General features: G+C 37.1%; 1 protein-coding gene across 5 annotated transcripts in view; it reads left to right on the forward strand.

Moving 5' to 3' along the window:
* LOC126775883 (kinesin-like protein Klp98A) overlaps positions 1–20,471 on the forward strand; it is a 93,511-nt gene that overhangs the window by 6,073 nt on the left and 66,967 nt on the right. For all 5 annotated transcript variants that reach the window (XR_007669917.1, XM_050498035.1, XM_050498033.1 and 2 more), the window contains exons 4-14: positions 11,092–11,214; positions 14,465–14,704; positions 14,965–15,140; positions 15,256–15,383; positions 15,677–15,786; positions 15,878–16,048; positions 16,315–16,554; positions 16,972–17,161; positions 17,312–17,483; positions 17,768–17,924; positions 18,065–18,238. Coding sequence is in view for 4 of the 5 variants with exons in the window: in XM_050498035.1 (XP_050353992.1) it covers positions 11,092–11,214; positions 14,465–14,704; positions 14,965–15,140; positions 15,256–15,383; positions 15,677–15,786; positions 15,878–16,048; positions 16,315–16,554; positions 16,972–17,161; positions 17,312–17,483; positions 17,768–17,924; positions 18,065–18,238 (1,881 nt within the window). In the remaining variant the exon portion in view is untranslated. The remainder of the gene's footprint in view (positions 1–11,091; positions 11,215–14,464; positions 14,705–14,964; positions 15,141–15,255; positions 15,384–15,676; positions 15,787–15,877; positions 16,049–16,314; positions 16,555–16,971; positions 17,162–17,311; positions 17,484–17,767; positions 17,925–18,064; positions 18,239–20,471) is intronic.

Consider the following 20,471-nt stretch of genomic DNA (forward strand, 5'->3'; position numbering starts at 1 on the left):
ATTGATGTTGTTCATGTTAGGTTTTTATAACTTGTATTTCCATATTTTAATAACATAACGTGTTATGTAAATATACAGTCGATAGCTTGCTCTCAAGTGTTTTCGCTAAGAACTCTTGTTTTGGATGTAAATCCAATAAATGCGTCTCATGTGTGGGTACAGACTATATTTAATAATATCTATTTTCCGGCAACTTCGTGTCAAGTCAAGGCGTTGTTGATTTCAGTATAGCAAAGTAAAATATAATAGTTGAATTTAATATATAAATGTATTTCGAAGATATAGAATAGAATATTTGATGGTAGGGCTTTGTGCAAGCTCGCCTGGGTAAAACAGCAGTATTGTTGTGTTTCGGTATATAAACACGAGAGATAAAACATTTTAGTTCCCAAGATTGGTGGCACTTTGGCGATATAAGAAATGGTTAATGTTTCTAACAATAACAATGTCTATTAGCAGTGGTGACCACTTACCATCCGGTGGCCCATTTGCACGTCTGCCAATCTATTCTATAAAATAATACTGGCTGTTTGTAGTACCTTGGGGTGTCTATATAAACGACAAAACTTTTGACACAATAACTAAACTATTTGATAATAGTAATTTTGTACCCGGAAGTGCCGAAAGATTATTATAAATAATAATTGTCTGTATATACTGACACGTATTATGACCATTATTTATTGATATGCCGATCAATAAATAATGGTCCGAAATTAAACTGAGTATTCGCACATCCTTATTAGCTCACAATGGAAAGAAAGAGCTTATCATTAGACAGAAAATAATTGTGGTTGTCAAAGCGAATAGAGTCGCGCTTAAAGCAGCTTGTACAGAAATAGACGAAAATTATATGTTGTCAAAAGTGAGTTAAAAATAATCAATGCCATCTTAAATCCGGAAGCATTGTATTCGAGAACATTGGCAAGACGCGTTTTAGGTCAGTGCGTTTACACAAAGAAAAGTGATTTGCTAAAAACTTAAGTACATGCAACGAGGCAGTGACCTAACCTAAAGAGTTTCTAATTTGTGGTGACGATGTCGACTCCCAATGAAGATAATCATGTATCTATTTTCCGCTCAATTTTGCCCTTGTTTTAACTCTTTTTATCTTTGAGAACAACTTGCTTATTATTGGTAGTATATAATTAAGTGACAGTCATCCTTATCGGTCTAGTGATCTAGCTTACAAGGCAGATCTCAAGGTCCTGGGTTCAAGTCCTCTGTAAATCTGGAGGTTGTTTAAACTCTCGTGTTCATCTCTTAAGACATCGTCAAGTTACGATTGTGTGATGGTTGTCTCACGTTGCTTAAGCACGTTTAAATTCAGTGATCTTTCCGAATTTAAGCTCGCGAATTTGAACACAATCTTTTGTTAAGATCCTATCTATTCACTGCTTGATCATCACGGCTCATATGTGGTTACCAAATGGTTACCAGGATTATATAAAATATATTTTTTTATAGTATAGGTTGGCGGACAAGCATATGGGCCACCTGATGGTAAGTGGTCACCAACTCCCAAGACATTGGCATTGTAAGAAATGTTAACCATCGCTTACATCGCCAATCCGCCACCAACCTTGGGAACTAAGATGTTTTGTACCTTGTGCCTGTAATAACACTTGCTCACTCACCCTTCAAACTGGAACACAACAATAACAAGTACTGCTGTTTTGCGGTAGAATATCTGAAGAGTGGGTGCTACCTACCCAGACGGGCTTGCACAAAGCTCTACCACCAGTATATATCTGATGATAAATGTTTTCTCGTTAAGTATTGCTAGTGTTGAATGCTTGCGGATGCAAAACGAGAAACGCTTTGGATAATAATAATATAATAATAATATCCCGGGACTTTATTCACACACGGCCATCTGATCCCAAATTAAGCTTGTACAAAGCTTGTTCTATGGAAACCAGACAACTGATATACTACATATACTACTTTTCTTTTGTAAATACATATTTATATAGATAATTACACCCAGACTCAGGACAAACAGACATGTTCATGCACACAAATGTCTGTCCTGGGTGGGAATCGAACCCACAGCCTTCGGCGTGAAAGGCAGGTACCTACCAACCACGCCAAACGGCTCGTCAATAATGCAAGATACCTGTCAGATTTGATCATATAGATAAGTTGATATTAATCAATAAAACGTTACAGAGAAAAAATGGCACAACGATGTGAGAAATGATAATAAAGACTGACAAATGTCTTTATGTAACCTAATTTGTTATCTATTGAACATTTTGTTTGTATTATATTATTGTTACTTTTAAAATATTTTTTGATATAAATATAAATCTTTTTACGCCATTTTCATATTATTACTTTCATTATTGTAATTGGTGATATTTCCTAAAACCCCTCATAACACGAGGTTCGCGCATGTAAAACGGTATGTAAATACGATAATCGTCTATTAATGTTATTGTTGCTTGGAATGTGACCCCGCATTATGTATGCGCATGTGATATGTCCGCCCTTTCACCGCACATCACCGCTTTTGTTTCTATAAAACTATATTTGTATAACAACTGGAGAACAGTCCAAGTTCCAAACATCAAACCGGCTAACTTAGACAGCGCGCATCTTATGGTTGATATTAAGAGATTTTCTTTTTTTCATTAGTTTCAGGACGGATATAAACTACATATTCTATTTTTTAAGATATAATTTCTTCGGTGAACGTAATTGGATCGTCATTTACTGTTGTTTCCAAAGCGAATTCCGCGAAAATTTTAACAGAAATAAAAAAATGTTGTATGTAGGATTAGATCTAATAACATCTTCTTTCCGTGGCAGTTATGTAAACAATCAGAATACACATAGTAATGTTCGTTGATAATAGGGCAAAATAGGAACAGAGAATACAAGAATACAGACAGTACCAGACAAGACTACGCTATACCTTGTGATGGATTTTGTAACATGGCAATATTCAAATTAAACCAAAAAAAGTCAATCGAATTTTCATAATGTAAAATCATCCTGTTTTATTTTCTGCGTAAAATCTATTCGATATGCACGAAATACATTTATTTTACACTATTCAGCGAAAGTAGAACACGCGAAAGTGGAATAAGCTCCAAACCTTCTCAAAAGGGAGAGGAGGCCTTAGCCCAGCAGTGGGACATTAACAGGCTGTTACTGTACTGTTACTGTCTAATCTTGGATATAGATTGATTTTTTTTTACATATATTTTTATTGATAGCTAAGACTAAGCTAAATCTCGGACAACTGCAACAACGGACAATTTCAATATGATGAAAAAAAACTATGAATCAATTCTATACAAACCTTTCGCATAGAAACGTTACTTTACATTTTTTATTTTAATTTATCAACAATTGTTTATATGTGGATCCAAATATTTTATTAAAAAAAAGGCTTTATTCCAAACATCATCAACTACTATAAGCGCCAAAGGTCGTATGTTAATTTTTCCAAATTCAAACTTCCAAAAATACGAGTTATTTATTTATGAACTTAATGCTTTAAAAGTAACGTTATAATATATACATTAGTTGCCATGGCTCACGACATCAGCTGAACTGTTTTTAAATTTAAATCCTGACCTTTGGTTGTTGTCCCCATTACTAACATAAGATTTACACTTATCTAGAGAATGAAAATAGGCGTGTAGTTTCTTGATTAACATCTATAATAATAAATTAGGAAATTGTTTTTTTGCCTTCATAAAAAAACTGTAAAAACAATATACATTTCATAGGTTTTAGCATATAATATTCTTATATAAATACGCTTCGCAGTTCACCCGCTTTAATTTTTCACAATTAATGTAACAAATGTTAATTTAGTTTTCTTTTTACGACTAAAAGGCTTTTAGGCAATGGCAATTACGTAGTAGTATTAAAAAAAAACAACTAAAGCATCGTGTCGATATAGCATGGATATCGTGAAAACATTATTTTCATTGATTGTAGTTAACGATGTGTTCAAATAACCTTGCGCAAAAGTGACGTACTTAATCGCCATTTTGATAGTACAATGTGCGAATAACTGTATTATGCAACGTGGTTTCCGTTGCCTCTATAGCCTATTGATTTTGATAGGAATTTCAATTTTGTTTCCATTGTATGTTAAAGTTGTAGTTTGTTCAAGGAGTTCAGGATTTCGGGCGTTTTGATGAATTTTGTTAAACTAGGTCACTTAGGCGTCCTGTTAACGATCAAAATTATTTGGCAAATTGTTTTTCAATCATCAATTCGTCTTCACAAACTTTATAGTATATGACGACGCTAGAAGTCTAGTCTAGTACAATAATTTTCACCTGGTGGTGGAGCTTTGTGCAGGCTCGTCTGGGTAGGTACCACCCACTCATCAGATATTCTGCCGCTAAGCAGCAATACTTAGTATTGTTGCGTTCCGGTTTAAAGGGTGAGAGCCAGTGTAACCACAAGGGACATAACATCTCATTTCCCAAGGTTGGTGGCGCATTAGCGATGTAAGGAATGGTTATTATTTCTTACCTCGCCAATGTCTATGGACGCTGGTGACCACTTACCATCAGGTGACCCATGTGCTCGTCCGCCTAGCAATAATATAAAAAAATATGGTCTAGAACATATTCTAAGGTGCTTGAATGAGAAGCGAGGATGAACTTGATTGAATCAACATATTAAAATGTGAATATCGACAATTGTCGTACACCATTCTTTGTATTTAACGGAATGACACTTAATTCATTCGATAGGAAACGTGCTACTTATGAGCACAGATTAAAAATTTGGTCAAGTTTCTACCCAATGAAATATCGACGAAAGTTGATATAAATTTTAAACATTACTTATATTGCCATTATAATTTAAATTGTGAACGATTTAAACTCGGATGTCAGGAGCACGAGATGAATTTGAAAACGCATCACACGTTCGTACAGTTGACTCTTTTTGTCGTTGTCACGAACGTGGCGTGGCGTCTTTTTACCGTCATTTGTTACGGTTTTAATAAAACGGAACCGGTATGAACTGCTACTGTTCCAGATGTTTATAGAATCGAAAAACTGATCCGTTAATGCGACTCTTTAATTTTTTTTTGTATTTTTATTTCGGACTGAAAAGAACATGGATTGCGATTCAAGCGATTTTTCGCTAAATCGCTTTTTAAATCAGTATTAACACTTATACTAAGTCTCTACTTTTAATCTTCTTTTAATTTTTCGTAATATATTATAAAATTGTTATCCTATGTGGCCTTATTGAAGTAATAAATAATAACAGAACAACCATTTCTGTAATGCCGTTAATTACAAGTAAATGAATAAATACTAGTGTTGCCCTAATGGTCGTAATTCGACCATAATCATTATTGAATATTTGAAGAAATCATATATGTATTTACATGTTTCGAATATATTTTTTACTCTAATATCTTATTTTATTTTATTGATAAGACTGACGCTCTTCAGTACCTACCGACCGAAAAAAAAAAATTTGACAAACGGAGAAGAAAAACATAAATTGTTTCGTCTTTGCCTATTATATTATGACGTAAAAATAAACATTAGTAGAGTAAGAACAAACTCGAAACGCACAATAGAAAACGAACGTGAAATGTCAGAAAGTGATATGCGACATTGACCGTAATAATTATAACGTTTAAATGGCAAAGGAATCAAAATAGCGTATCAACGTAAATAGGTTTTCAATATTTTACGCGTGAGATACGAACCAAGTTACAATAGAATAGCACTGCTGCACTGAAACAGTCGTTTGAAAACGGCTGAGTACGATATTCTGGGAGTATTCTGGGAATATTCTGGGAATATTCTGGAAAATTATTCACACACGGCCATCTGATCCCAAACTAAGCTGAGCTCGTACTATGGAAACCAGATAACTGTTATACTACATATAATACTTTTCTTTTGTAAATACATACTTATATAGATAATTACACCCAGACTCAGGACAAACAGACATGTTTCATGCTCACAAATGCCTGTACTGGGTGGGAATCGAACCCACAACCTTAGGCGTGTTAGGCAAGTATCTACCGACCACGCCAACAGGCCCGTCGACGATGTCATTTAACGGTATTATTAAGTAATAACTATTTAATCGTTTTAATAGGCAAATGGCATGCGTCTCATACGTGACTGTAATACATGACAAGGTATATAAAACCAACACCAACATAATTTAATTAATATAACATATATTTTTAACGGTTTTCTTTTTACATAAGTGTGTCGATTTATAGCCGAGATGGCCTAGTGGTTAGAACGCGTGAACCTTAACCGATGATCGTGAATTCAAACCCGGGCAAGCACCACTGAATTTTCATGTGCTGCATTTAATTTGTGTTTATAATTCATCTCGTACTTGACGGTGATGGAAAACATCGTGAGGAAACCTGCATGTGTCTAATTTCATTGAAATTATACCACATGTGTATTCTACCAACCCGCATTGAAGCAGCGTGGTGGAACAAGCTACAAACCTCCTCAAAAGGGAGAAGAGGCCTTAGCCCAGCAGTGGGACATTAACAGGCCGTTGCTGTTACTGTGTCGTTTTATATATATTTTATTGTATTTTTTCTCGTGTAGAGCCTCTTCGTTTTTTCTTTGCGTATTGTATGTAAGCGTGGGTAAAAAGTGAAGAGCTCTGTATTGTATTATAATGATACACTTCCGCGAGTCAACAAACGCCGTTGTATAGTATGTTTTATTTCATAATATGCATTACGATCTTGTACACCTAATAAAAACAATCTTTATTATTATTTTGTCATTTATAATTAATTATATTTGGCTTTAATAGTAATACAATTTAATATATTTTGTGTAAACCGTTTCCTAATTATTTGATTAGCCTTTAATTTCTGAGACGTTTGTCAAAATACGATTAAATAATTATTGGAACGCTCAACAGTACAACAGTAACAGCCTGTTAATGTCCCACTGCTGGGCTAAGGCCTCCTCTCCCTTTTTGGGGAGAAGGTTTAGAGCTTATTCCACCACGCTGCTCCAATGCGGGTTGGTAGAATACACATGTGACATAATTTAAATGAAATTAGACGCATGTAGGTTTCCTCACGATGTTTTCCTTCACCGTCAAGCACGAGATGAATTATAATTACAAATTAAGCACATGAAAATTCAGTGGTGCTTGTCCGGGTTTGAATTCACGATCATCGGTTAAGATTCACTCTTTCTAACCACTAGGCCATCTCGGCTTTTTGGAACGCTCAATGGTCGCTTATCTACTATACTATCTACCTATCATTGACCAATCAGCGTTCAGATTCAAATAAGTTCATTATACTTTGATCATCGTTTCCGATTTTGTATGTATGAGTTGACTTATATATAAATAGACTTAACAGACATGATAATCATAAATGTCAAGGTTGTATTGGCTAAATTTATTTTAATATGCGTTGATATTTTAAATTTTAAATTAGGAACGCAAATTGTTTATCTGTAAACAATTAGTGTTGAGTCTGTAAGATATATAGCCAAATTTTCTCACATTAAACGCGCGGCCATCCATGGTATCTAAGATGATGAGTAATTCTTGTATTTTTTTTATAGAATAGGAAGGCGGACAAGCATATGGGCCACCTGATGGTAAGTGGTCACCAACGCACATAGACATTGGCATTGTAAGTAATATTAACCATCGCTTACATCACCAATGTGCCACCAACCTTGAGAACTAAGATGTGCCTGTAATTACAATGGCTCACTCACCCTTCAAACCGGAACACAACAATACCAAGTACTGCTGTTTTGCGGTAGAACATCTGATGAGTTTGTGGTACCTACCCAGACGAGCTTGCACAAAGCTCTACCACGAGTAAATAATATATAATAAGTGTATATACATATATTTTGCGTATCACGGACACGGCGCAAGTAATGATAATTTCGCTTCCTGTCATATATACTTTACTTGATACTTTATTGTACACCGCAAAGAGAAAAAAAAAACAAAACATGGATACAGCCTAAATAAAAGTAGCATACAACTTTGGCGACCTTATCGCTACATAGCGATCTCTTTCAAGCAACCAACGGTTTAAGTAATAACTCATAAGATATGAGGTAGTTGGTGCTGTAATAATAAATAAAATAACATTAATCTATAACAAAAAAAAAACCTAATAAACAAATGTCAATATAAATATAAAATACACATATAATATATCAATAAAAATCGACAACCTCGTTGGTCTAGGGGCTTAATGTAAGGCTGCAGACCCGGAGGTCCTGAATTCAATTCCCAGGTCGGGCCAATAAAAAGTTATTGGCTTTTTGTTTCAGAAAATTCTCAGTAGCAGCCCGTAGTCTGGAAGTTGGAAGTGTGTACACTCCCGTGCCTCGGAAAGCACGTAAAGCCGTTGGTCCTACGTCTGACCTCTTTCCGGTCGTGTCGAATTGCCGTCCCATCGGATTATGAGAGTTCGGGAAGAGAGTGCACCTGTGTTTGCGCACACACTTGTGCACTATAATATCTCCTGCATAGTTGGCTAATCTCTCTTGAGATTGGCCGCCGTGGCCGAAATCGGTCTGGAGGACATTATTATTCATTATATTATTATCAATAAATAAATTATATTATCAATACATACTAAAATTACAAGTATATAATATAACGTATATATATATCATCTGGACTCGACGTCGTTAAATGCAAACTAATATTTATATTGCAAATAAATACCACAACTCTATAAATAGTTTTTTTCTTAAAACGTAGATTATGATGCTGTATGTTAATAAACCTGCGTTATAAATAAACATGCTGGCACATTATAATGACATTAAAATATTTAATAATTAAAGATAATATAGACATGATATGTGGTCGAACCAAATAAAAAAAAAAACATTTTTGTATACATTTGTGTTGGAGTTATAAAGATTTACATCAATCGTTATCAAGCAAGCCGAGATTGCTTAGTGGTTAGAACGCGTTACCGATGATCGTGGGTTCAAACCGGGCAAGCACCACTGAATGTTTATCGTGTCCTTGACGGTGAAGGAAAACATCGTGAAAAAACCGCACTGGAACAGCGCGGTGGAATAAGCTCCAAACCTTCTCCTCGAAATGGAGAGGAGGCCTTAGCCCAGCAGGGGGACATTCACAGGCTGTTACTGTTAGTATATCAAGCAATGCAAGTGATCCTTCATTCAATATTTGACTATAATATATTAAATAAGTTCTTAATAAACTAGTGATACTGTAATACCATTATTTAATATATACATTTATTTATTTATTCCGTTCTTAAAATTGGATACAATAAATTAGGTGCTGCATACGTGAACATGATAAATAAGAATTAATTGTATCCTACTACTACTAGACGTAATACATGCAAAAATATAAAACCTACTTTAACTCACGAACAGAATAGAATAAGATAAGATCAGGATGATAAAAATTAAAAAAAAAAAAATTGTATCTCATGATAAATTTGCAAAACGTTTATTTGAGTGTATTCTTTAATGAGTGCATTGAAGTAAACAAGTAAACAACCAGGAGTCATAATGGCGTTCATGTGACGTAATACAGACTGAGTCACAGGCTCTGCGCAATGATCAAATAATATAAATATATGTATACCGCTGTTACCATTCTTCAAGGTGCAATCGTAATCCGATGGGACGTTTAACCCGACAGGGTATATTATATAAGGAATTATATATATTTATCATCCATAAAAACTGGTTACATACGACCGGAAATAATTTAGGCGCACGACCAACGGCTTTACGTGTTTTCATAGGCGCGGGAGTGTATATACTTCCAGTAGTCAGTTACGACAAAGTGGATACTACAAAAGTGTTCTTTAAAAAAATCAAATCTATTTTTATACAAGTAAAAAAGTTAAGTAAAAAAGTCTAGTTTCCGCTCCGCTCCTGATGGGGCACGTTAGACGGTTAGATTTCTGCACCCCTAACAACGTGTATGTAAAATTTAATAACGATCGATTGAGTAGTTAAAACGTGAAAGCGTAACAAACAAACAAACAAAATCATATTTCGCATTTATAAAATTTGTAAGGATAATATATTTTTAATATCAACTAGTATTTAAATAACTTGTTGCTAATTAACAATATACATACTTAACAAAAACGAAAACGTTCAAAATGCCTCCGTTGCTGAATTTAGAAAAATTGGCTAACCTGGCTATTTCTTTTCACACTGAAAATAGTAAACAATTACAAGACATGATAAAAAAACGCTGATTTCTTTCACCGGTTCTTCTAAGGATTTTCAAATTAGAAACTGCTACATTGACAATTAATAATTGTAAAGCATCTACTTTGAATATAGGATTTTGGTTTGATTTTATTTAATTAAAATCAAATCAAAATTATTGTTGATAGTCAAACCAGAAACTATCACCGGTTCGGAAAAGAAACACCCAGCCCTAGAAAAACCGGCGAAAGAAACTCGACGGTTTTTTTTAAATATGTATCATGATTCGTTTACAAAAAAAAAGAAATAAAAATAATTTAACCTATATATTGTACGGTCTGCTGTTTTTCCTAATAATATAAATGACCGATGAATGGTTATTATTATGACGGATTACATAGAATATTTAATTTAAAATAAAAATAATTAGACTATAATTTTACATCGGACAACAAAGTCAAATGGACTGATTGATGGGTACCTCATCCCCATGGGTGTAAGTTGTTATATCCCTTGAGTCTGTATCGTCGTCAAACTCGAACACAGCGTTTCAATGTAGTTTCGGTCCAAACTTTTCACAAAATACATTTAGCTAGAATACCAAGAAATTCGCAAGGACAGCACACTTGGCCATAAAATATTGCAGATTATATCAGCGGTCTTTTTACTTTGTCTAATTTCATTATGATTTTCAAAATTAGGTCATTTGTATTTCGAATATGAGAGTCAAAAGCATTCTGCAATGCGGGCGCTGAACAGATGTTATGTGTCAGCTATATATTCGCAATTTAGCGAATGGAAAGACTTTTTGTTTGAGTTATCTTGGCCTACCAAGAGGTGTGTCTCCAACTTTACAGATGCGGGCCGTTTTTAATATTAACTTATTACATTTTTTTCGTTTCAGGTATTCTCTGATCTTGGTCTGGATGTGATTGACAGTGCATTTGAAGGTTACAATGCGTGCGTATTCGCTTACGGGCAGACTGGAAGCGGGAAGACATTCACTATGATGGGAAGTGGGTCAGCGGTAAGTGAAAATAATCCTGACTCTATATACACATACATATATATACATATATAACAATAGTCGTGGTGATAGTTGAACGGTATAGAATATTATGAAGCGAAAACTTTCGCTGTGGAAAAATACACGGAAAATACATATGTGTAGGTACATCTTTAATGACGACAGTCACGTTTGACGTTTCGACGTCTATTAATGTCAAGTAGATATACCAATATCTATTTATGTAAAATATATACTCTCTGTGATACTTATGCGAGTTTTGAAATACGAACAATTACGCATGCGTCATCGTAAAATACGGGGGCTGAAGTAGTTAATTAACTATGCGTCAGCGGGTTTCACGTCCTTCCATCGAAGTTCATTAATTTTCGCTAACGCAGACGTGATAGTTCAAACTCCAGCATAGATACTATTACTATAAGAAAATTTGCATGATCTCAAATTATATATAAATAATACTCCTATAGACAATAAAGTAATAATAAGGAAGTACATGCTGTATGATACGAATATATCTGGTCTAGCTCGTTGGTCTCGTGGCTAGATATAGCCGCAGATTCCGAGGTCGTGAAAAAAACCGTTCCGCCATTATTTTATTAAAAACTTCGGTTAAGCAGTTCGACACGTTCTCACGCTACTTTTGCTGTGAAAATCTATGTGATAACTTTTCAATCGCTTTAAAGTTAATTTTTCTCTTTGAATTATCAAAGTTGCCTCCCGCACTCGCAAATTACATTTAACAACCACTCGCGAGCGTTCACGTTCTCACTTTCGAATGCTAGTCGATGTCCGATGCTCGTTAATGATGACGCAAAAAACTCGCACTCGCAAATTTTGATTCCGATTAGTGTCATTAGACGGGGTTGTTTTCATTCCATACAAATAAAAAGTTGGAAGTGTGTACACTTCCGTGCCTCGTAAAGCACTTGAAGCCGTTGGTCATATGCTTGAACTCTTTCCGATCGTGTCGAATTGCCGACCCATTGAGTTATAAGAAAGTAAAGTAAAGGAATAGAGTGCGCCTGTGTTCGCGCACACACTTGTGCATTACAATGTCCTGTATGGCTTAATCTCTTTTGAGATTGGACGCCGTGGCCGTAACCGGTCTCGAGGACATCATAACCATCGTATTTATGATGTATTGATAGATTTTGTACGAGAAGTTTCTTTTTGAGGTATTTTGTATGTCTAGTTTTATATCTATCTTTCACAACATTTATGTTTTAAGTAATTTTGTGTTGCATATTGCTTATCTTATTAAAAAAACATGAACATCATTCGATTGATATTCGATAATTTATAAGATATCGTCTTTCCGATATATCAATATATATAAGATTTATAATTATTATCCAAAGTCGTCCTTCAAGGGTAGCAACTCGTAATCTTGGAACTTGATTCCCTTTGAAATTTGTATACTTTAAGAGAGTTGCTCGTTTTCACTTGATATTCTAAAATAAAACCGGATCAGAGATACAGTTGGTGATGATGTTTTGTACGGATCGTTCGTGGATATGAGTCAGATTTAAGATAAAATTTTAGATAAAATCGTTCAAACCAATTAATGAACGGATCGCTATATTTATCACTAATGTATGTCTATCCACATACAAATAATGAAATTTCGTTAAGATCATCTCTTTTATACATATTTATTTACTTGTTTTTGATAATAATTATGTGTGTGCGTATATAAATTACTTGCCGAAATATATAAAGAAAAGCCATTTGGCATGACTATGAGCTTAAAGTTGTATAATAATTTATCATAATTGATAAGAAAACAATAGTCATGATGCACATGCAATGCACTAACTCCATTAATGCTACATATTTTTTCGCCATTTTGTAACAAAATCACTTTGACCTAAGGTTATCCTCTACTTATGCTTTCTTGTTTGCCTTTTCCTTTAAGTTTTACATATATATATATATACAGTAACAGCCTGTTAATGTCCCACTGCTGGGCTAAGGCCTCCTCTCCCTTTTGAGGAGAAGGTTTGGAGCTTATTCCACCACGCTGCTCCAATGCGGGTTGGTAGAATACACATGTGGCAGAATTTCAATGAAATTAGACACATGCAGGTTTCCTCACGATGTTTTCCTTCACCGTTAAGCACGAGATGAATTATAAACACAAATTAAGCACATGAAAATTCAGTGGTGCTTGCCCGGGTTTGAACCCACGATCATCGGTTAAGATTCACGCGTTCTTACCACTAGGCCATCTCGGCTTATATATATATAAATATATATATATATATATATATATATATTTAATAATAGTCGGTAGACGACCGATGTAAGTGGTCACCGGCGTCGTAAGAAATATTAAGCACTCCTTATATTACCAATGCGTCACCAAGATTGGATATCGGAATTGTTGTTTTATGGTCGAATATGTGTTGAATGTGTTGTATCTACTCAGATGAGCTTGCACAAAGATCTATCTCCTAGTAAATATACGGATTATATCAACCTTCACAAACATTGGACTCCAATGCGGCAGAAGTTTCTTGAACGTACTTCTTCACGCTGCAGTAGAAGCACCTCAATTCTGACCCAAAGTGTTAATGCTGTTTGTGGGTATTGAAGAGTCGCTGGTGCTGAATTTAGTGTTTATAAGTCACCACGCTCATATCAATATATTTTCCAAGGTGTGAATAGAGAATAGAATAGAATTCTTACTATTACCGAGAATTGCTTGTCAGAAAAACTGGATGCCTTTTCATTGGAGCACAGTTCCAAACATAGGAAGTCGTAGGCACCGTAATTGTATTGTGGTGATTGCATATTATTAAGGTCGATGAGTCATGTTTTTGCGTTTGCGTTCTTATTTAGCATTGTAATGAATATTGATACACGATAATAAAAAAAATATTTTTCTTAAAGATTTTGTAACGTATGCTAATTTAAATATCGTTTCATGCTTATTTCAAAAAATCCTTTCGTATTTGGTTCAATATTGTTATCTCACTCGGACTTACCTTCATAGCCAAGAATTAGAAAGAAATGTAATTCTGTCATTGTTATTCTTTCTTAGTTGCGGAATGCTAACCGTTGTCTTGTATAAACTGCGCTTCACATTCGCTTTCGCTTCGTTAGGAAGCCTAGTTTTTGTAACCTTTCAACAATTACAATTATAGATATAGCCATTTACTATCAAAATATCTAAGTTGAACTATTTTACCGATAACTTCAAGACTATTCATGTATGTATGTATAAATCTACTCGTAATTTCTTTGACAGGAATCACAAGGACTTATTCCGCGTATATGTCGCCAACTGTTCTCGCGGGTAGCGGCAGGAAAGGAATCCGGTGCTTCCTATCGCACGGAGGTCAGCTACCTCGAGATATACAACGAGAGAGTTAAGGACTTGCTGGCCACCGACGCGGGACACTCGCTGAGAGTCCGAGAGCATCCTAAACTCGGTCCTTACGTCCAAGACTTGTCCAAACACCTGGTCTCAGATTATGATGACATACAAGTAGGTTATTAATTCATTTCTCCTCTTAAGTATTAAATAATAAATATCTCGTCTCGTTTAACATACGATGAGTTAAATATTATGTATATCATTAATATGATCATAATAATAATAAGTATTTTATTATTCATAAATTATTCATTTAAAAAAAACCTGATAATTTTCGAAAAGTTGTGACTCATAGATGAATTTCTACATGGAATAGACGTCATGAATATATGAACTCAGATAATTAAGGAGATGAATAAATCTGTTCTCAGGAATGCATGCATCGTGGTAATCTCCACCGAACCACTGCATCGACGCAAATGAATGATGTATCTTCGCGGTCGCACGCCATTTTCACCATCACCTTCGTGCAGGCGAGCTACTTGCGTCACAACAATATGCCCAGCGAGACTGTGTCCAAGGTCCATCTCGTTGATCTCGCTGGCAGGTAACTGATGACTGAAGATATAATTTCTATGAAATTTTAAACTCCCGTGAAATTATATATGAAATTCTTAACTTGTAAAATAATCTATGTAACTTAATCATACAAATTATTTTAGTGAGCGAGCTGATGCCACTGGAGCGACTGGTCAGCGGTTGGTCGAAGGCGCACACATCAACAAGTCACTTGTGACACTAGGCTCTGTTATCTCTGCACTCGCTGAGGCCACTAACCAGCCTGTCGATAGTAAGTAATTGTGTGAAGCTTTTGATTAAATGAATCTTTATCGTTACAATTAGTAGTTCACATTATAATTTGATAGTTGGAGCAAAAGTTTTTTGTTTTTTAGACATTAGAAATGTACTATGTATTCAAATTTAAGAACTGTATTTTCATTGCTTATTATTTTTGCTGCGATTAAAATGAAGGAGTACAAGGTAATACCGTAGGTCCATTTTTATTAGTGAAATATGTTAAATATAAGTATATTTTATTAATGTTTAATGATTTTAACTTAAGTATATTGTGTGATATTTCAGGTCGTACACCAAAAAGCAAAAAAGTGTTTATTCCATACCGAGATTCGGTGTTAACATGGTTACTTAAAGATTCACTCGGAGGAAACTCTAAGACTATTATGATAGCCGCGGTAAGTAGATTGTTTATTTTGTAATTTTTCATTACTTTATTGAGACATATAGTTGTTCTGTTAATTTGATGATTAATAATTAAATTTTTAGATATCACCAGCGGATTGCAATTACGGGGAAACGTTATCCACTCTCAGGTACGCCAACAGGGCTAAGAACATCATCAACAAGCCCACTATCAACGAGGATCCAAACGTCAAACTGATCAGGGAGCTGCGCGAGGAGATCGAGAAACTGCGCAAGCAAATATCACACAACACGGTGAGGAAACTATATTTATAAGAATTAGTATACACATCGATATACCCATACATTACGTGTAGAATAATAAATAATATTATCGTTACAAAAAGCGCCTGAAATTGTAAAAAGAATTCTGGATCCTAAAGTATTTAATTCTGAATTGCATACAATTAGAATATTGTTTTGTGGTTTCAAGATATTATTTATAAAACGTCGCTCTTTATATTATAAGTATAAAACGATGATATATAGTATATTATATACTAAATTTATTATTATGTCAGGATCCCATCGAAATGGAACCAGCTGTACTCGCTACGCTGCAACGCAAGGAGGCGCAAGAGAAAGTCTTAACGGAGAAGTGGACGGAGAAATGGCGGGAAACGCAACAGATCCTACAGGAACAGAAGGCACTCGGCCTCAGGAAGAGCGGTCTGGGAGTTGTTCTCGACTCGGACATGCCGCATCTTGTGGGAATAGATGATAACCTGCTTTCAACTGGAGTAACGCTCTACCACCTCAAGGTGACTAATTCATATCCGTAAAATCACTTTGTTCCAAATACTGTTCTAAATACTTGTTTACTGGTGGTAGGGCTTTGTGCAAGCTCGTCTGGGTAGGTACCACCCACTCATCAGATATTCTACCGCAAAACAGCAATACTTGATATTGTTGTGTTCCGGTTTGAAGGGTGAGTGAGCCAGTGTAATTACAGGCACAAGGGACATAAAATCTTAGTTCCCAAGGTTGGTGGCGCATTGGATATGTAAGCGATGGTTGATATTTCTTACAATGCCAATGTCTAAGAGCGTTGGTGACCACTTACCATCAGGTGGCCCATATGCTCGTCCGCCTTCCTATTCTATAAAAAAAAAAAAAAAATAAAAAAAAACCCTAAGTTACGGGGTTTTACGTGATTTGAATATTGACTTAAATTCCAGGAAGGCGAGACAGTGATCGGCAGCGAAGAGTACTCGCCCACGCCGGACATCGTGCTGTCGGGCGCCGGCGTGCTGCCGCTGCACTGCCGCGTCACGCTGCAGGAGGGCGTGGCCACCATCAGCCCCGCCCCCTCCGCGCAGTGCTGGCTCAACACCGTGCTGCTCGACAAACCCGCCAAGCTCAGCCAGGGTTAGTGTCTCTGCAGGCAACATTTTATGGTGACCTCAAATTAAAGTCGACCCCCTCCACCTATGAATATACTACATACGCCAAAATCATAGCCGCTTATTAAAACCTGCTCTTGGATTATTTTAAAATATAACAAAAATTGGTCTCCAGGTTGCATCCTTCTCCTCGGTCGCACGAATATGTTCCGCTACAATGACCCCGCAGAGGCCGCCAAGTTACGGCAGGAGGGTGCCTCCGTAATGAACCTCTCCCGCCTGTCTCTGCTCTCCTGGTCCACCACCGACCTCGCAGCGAGCAACGAGAACCTTAATACCACTCTCTCGTATGTCATTCATATTCATCTCCTACAGTTCCAAATTAATAGAATCGGAATTAAATTGTTCGATCTAAAACGTTCTAAAATAACGTAACTTTGCTTTCGCGGTACGCTCATAGTTATACGTAACATATAATTTAGCAGCAGTTTAAGTGTTTGTAATCAGTTCGTATTTATTTTTATAAAATTAGGTTTTTTATTTTTAAATTATAATATGTTTACATTATTACCATAATTTGTAGTTTATGTTGGAAGTCTTTAAAGGTTACAATAAAATACATTCTCTGTAGTGATTTGGAAAGTGAGATCCGTTGCGAGCGTATCGAAGCACAGCGTGCTGAGCTGGAGCGGGAGCGGCAACAGTTCGAGCTGCAGCAGGAGGAGCGGCAACGTCGCTGGCACGCCGAGCGAGAGCAGCTTTTGCAGGCGCAGCGGCAACTCGATGAGGTAGAAGATCTACTCTGGGAAATATTATTATGAGTTTCTTCAGCTCTTGTATCCGCCTATACGTTCTTTATTTTAAATAGAAAAATATATAGTTACACCTAAATAAGAAGTGTGTAAAACATTACATCTTGCTGACCTAGGAGCGGTCGGCGATGGAGAAGGAGTACGCAGCTGCGTGTCGGCGGCTGTCGGGCGACTGGCGGGCGCTCGAGCGCGGCTGGACTCTGAGGAGACGCGCACTGCGCTGTCGGCAGCGCGAGCTCAGTGCGCGCGCACACTCGCACGCACGCGCCGCGCGAGCCGTCACCGACCAGGTCAGTACACGCGCACACTCGCACGCACGCGCCGCGCGAGCCGTCACCGACCAGGTCAGTACACGCGCACACTCGCACGCACGCGCCGCGCGAGCCGTCACCGACCAGGTCAGTACACGCGCACACTCGCACGCACGCGCCGCGCGAGCCGTCACCGACCAGGTCAGTACACGCGCACACTCGCACGCACGCGCCGCGCGAGCCGTCACCGACCAGGTCAGTACACGCGCACACTCGCACGCACGCGCCGCGCGAGCCGTCACCGACCAGGTCAGTACACGCGCACACTCGCACGCACGCGCCGCGCGAGCCGTCACCGACCAGGTCAGTACACGTGTTGGGACCTGATGACTGGCAGACTTTACACATGATCAGCGTTACCTAAGGGGGAACCGAGTAGTAAGCAGTCATCTCTTCGTAAATGTTGTTTTAATAATGTGAAGTAAGTAACAGTGCACTACCCTATAAGAACAACTCGAATCTGGGCGTATGGACCACTGGATCGTTAAATATTTCTCCTCGGCAGGCACATACGCATCAGATGGTTCTAGAGCTTATTTCACCACTTTTCTACGGCTTATTGTCATAAAGTGAATACATACTTGGGTGAATTTAAAAGTTCTTAGAATTAATATAAAAAAGATATATTTTTCTACTTATAATAAAAGTAGATAAGATCGCGTTCTATTTGGATGCTACTCTCCTTTTAATTCAGCAATTTGGAATAACTCATGTTTCTTAAGCATTTAGCAAAAAACATTTGTCGGTTGTTGTTATTCAATCAATCAATCAACAGCCAATCGTTGTCCACTACTGAACATAGGCCTCTCCCAATTTTTTTCCCAAAAATTGTTGTTATTGGGGCCCGGGAATGAAACCAAACCTATAGATTGCTTCTTTATTCCCCTTAATGAAAAATATAAATAAATGAAACTTGAAATGAAATGAATAAAACATACTTAATGTGCATTACTGCACATTTTATTAGAAATATATAAAAAAATATAAGCGTAGCGGGCGAGCGCATGCAGAGCGGGTTAGAGTGTGAGCGGCTGGAGGGAGCGTGGCGGAATGGGGCGAGTGGCTCAAACGCGCTGGCTTGAAGAAGCGTCGGCCACGGGCCTCGGTTTGCGTGCCCCTCGTGTCGCTTTTGCTTCCCGCGCCTGGGCCGCACTCTTGCTCGCTACGTGTTGCGCTGCCACACATTTACTCAAATCCAAAAACGGTGGCCATAACCGCTAAATTGTTCCAGAAACATGGTCCCTTAGTGGCGAGGATAAGTGATATATATATATATATATATATATATATTGTAAGCAACGCGCGGGTAAAATCTGATGTTTTGCTTCGTTTAGACGCGCTCTTAAGAAACAAAACACTCAATGACAGCTTAGGCCTACGCACTTTTGGAATTCAATTTGCATACTAGTGTCCAGCAAGCATCTGTACTTTTGGATTCCTTAACTATCATCGAACAATGAGGTCACGACTTCGCAAATGACTCTTAATAATCTCTTAGTTTCGTAATCCAGGTTTCATTTACAGTGAAAAAATTATGCAAAATTCTAAATATAACATAAAAAGACAATCAAGAGATAATCTGCTTAAATACTGTTTAATTGACATTCTTTAAAACACATATCAAACTACACGCAAAAAATAAGTATTTTTATTTATTTTTTATAATTAATAGGCCAGCGTTTGAACGTTGACTTGCCTGATGTTAAGCATTGACACGGTGTAGGATGTAGCACGCTTACCTATAAGAAACCTGTTTACTCTAGATTTGAAGACACCAACATTGTAGCTATCAGGAAATACGGACTCAGGCAAAGCATTCCATAGTTTCGCAGTGCGGATGATGAATATGGATTCAAAGCGCTTCGTACGTAGGCGGGGAATTTCCACTGTGTACCTATGGCGCTTTGGTCGCGTTTGCCTGGCCGTTCGATAGTAAAAAGGGGCGGGAGGAATCAGTTCGTGTAATTCCTGAGCACATTCTCCGAAATTTATCCGATAGAAGACTGAGAGTGATGCAACCACACGTCGATGTTCAAGACTTTGGAACCTAGACTCGACCAATGTGTCGTCTCCTATCAGCCTTCTGGCACGCCTCTCAATCAACTCTAGTGCCTGAAGGTGGTTCTTGGCAGAGCCATCCCAAAGGTGAGAGCAGTACTCCATACATGACCTCACTTGTGCTTTATATAAGCTTAGCAGTTGTTCTGAAGTA

Source organism: Nymphalis io, chromosome 19, assembly GCF_905147045.1.
Source record: "Nymphalis io chromosome 19, ilAglIoxx1.1, whole genome shotgun sequence".
NCBI lineage: Eukaryota > Metazoa > Arthropoda > Insecta > Lepidoptera > Nymphalidae > Nymphalis > Nymphalis io.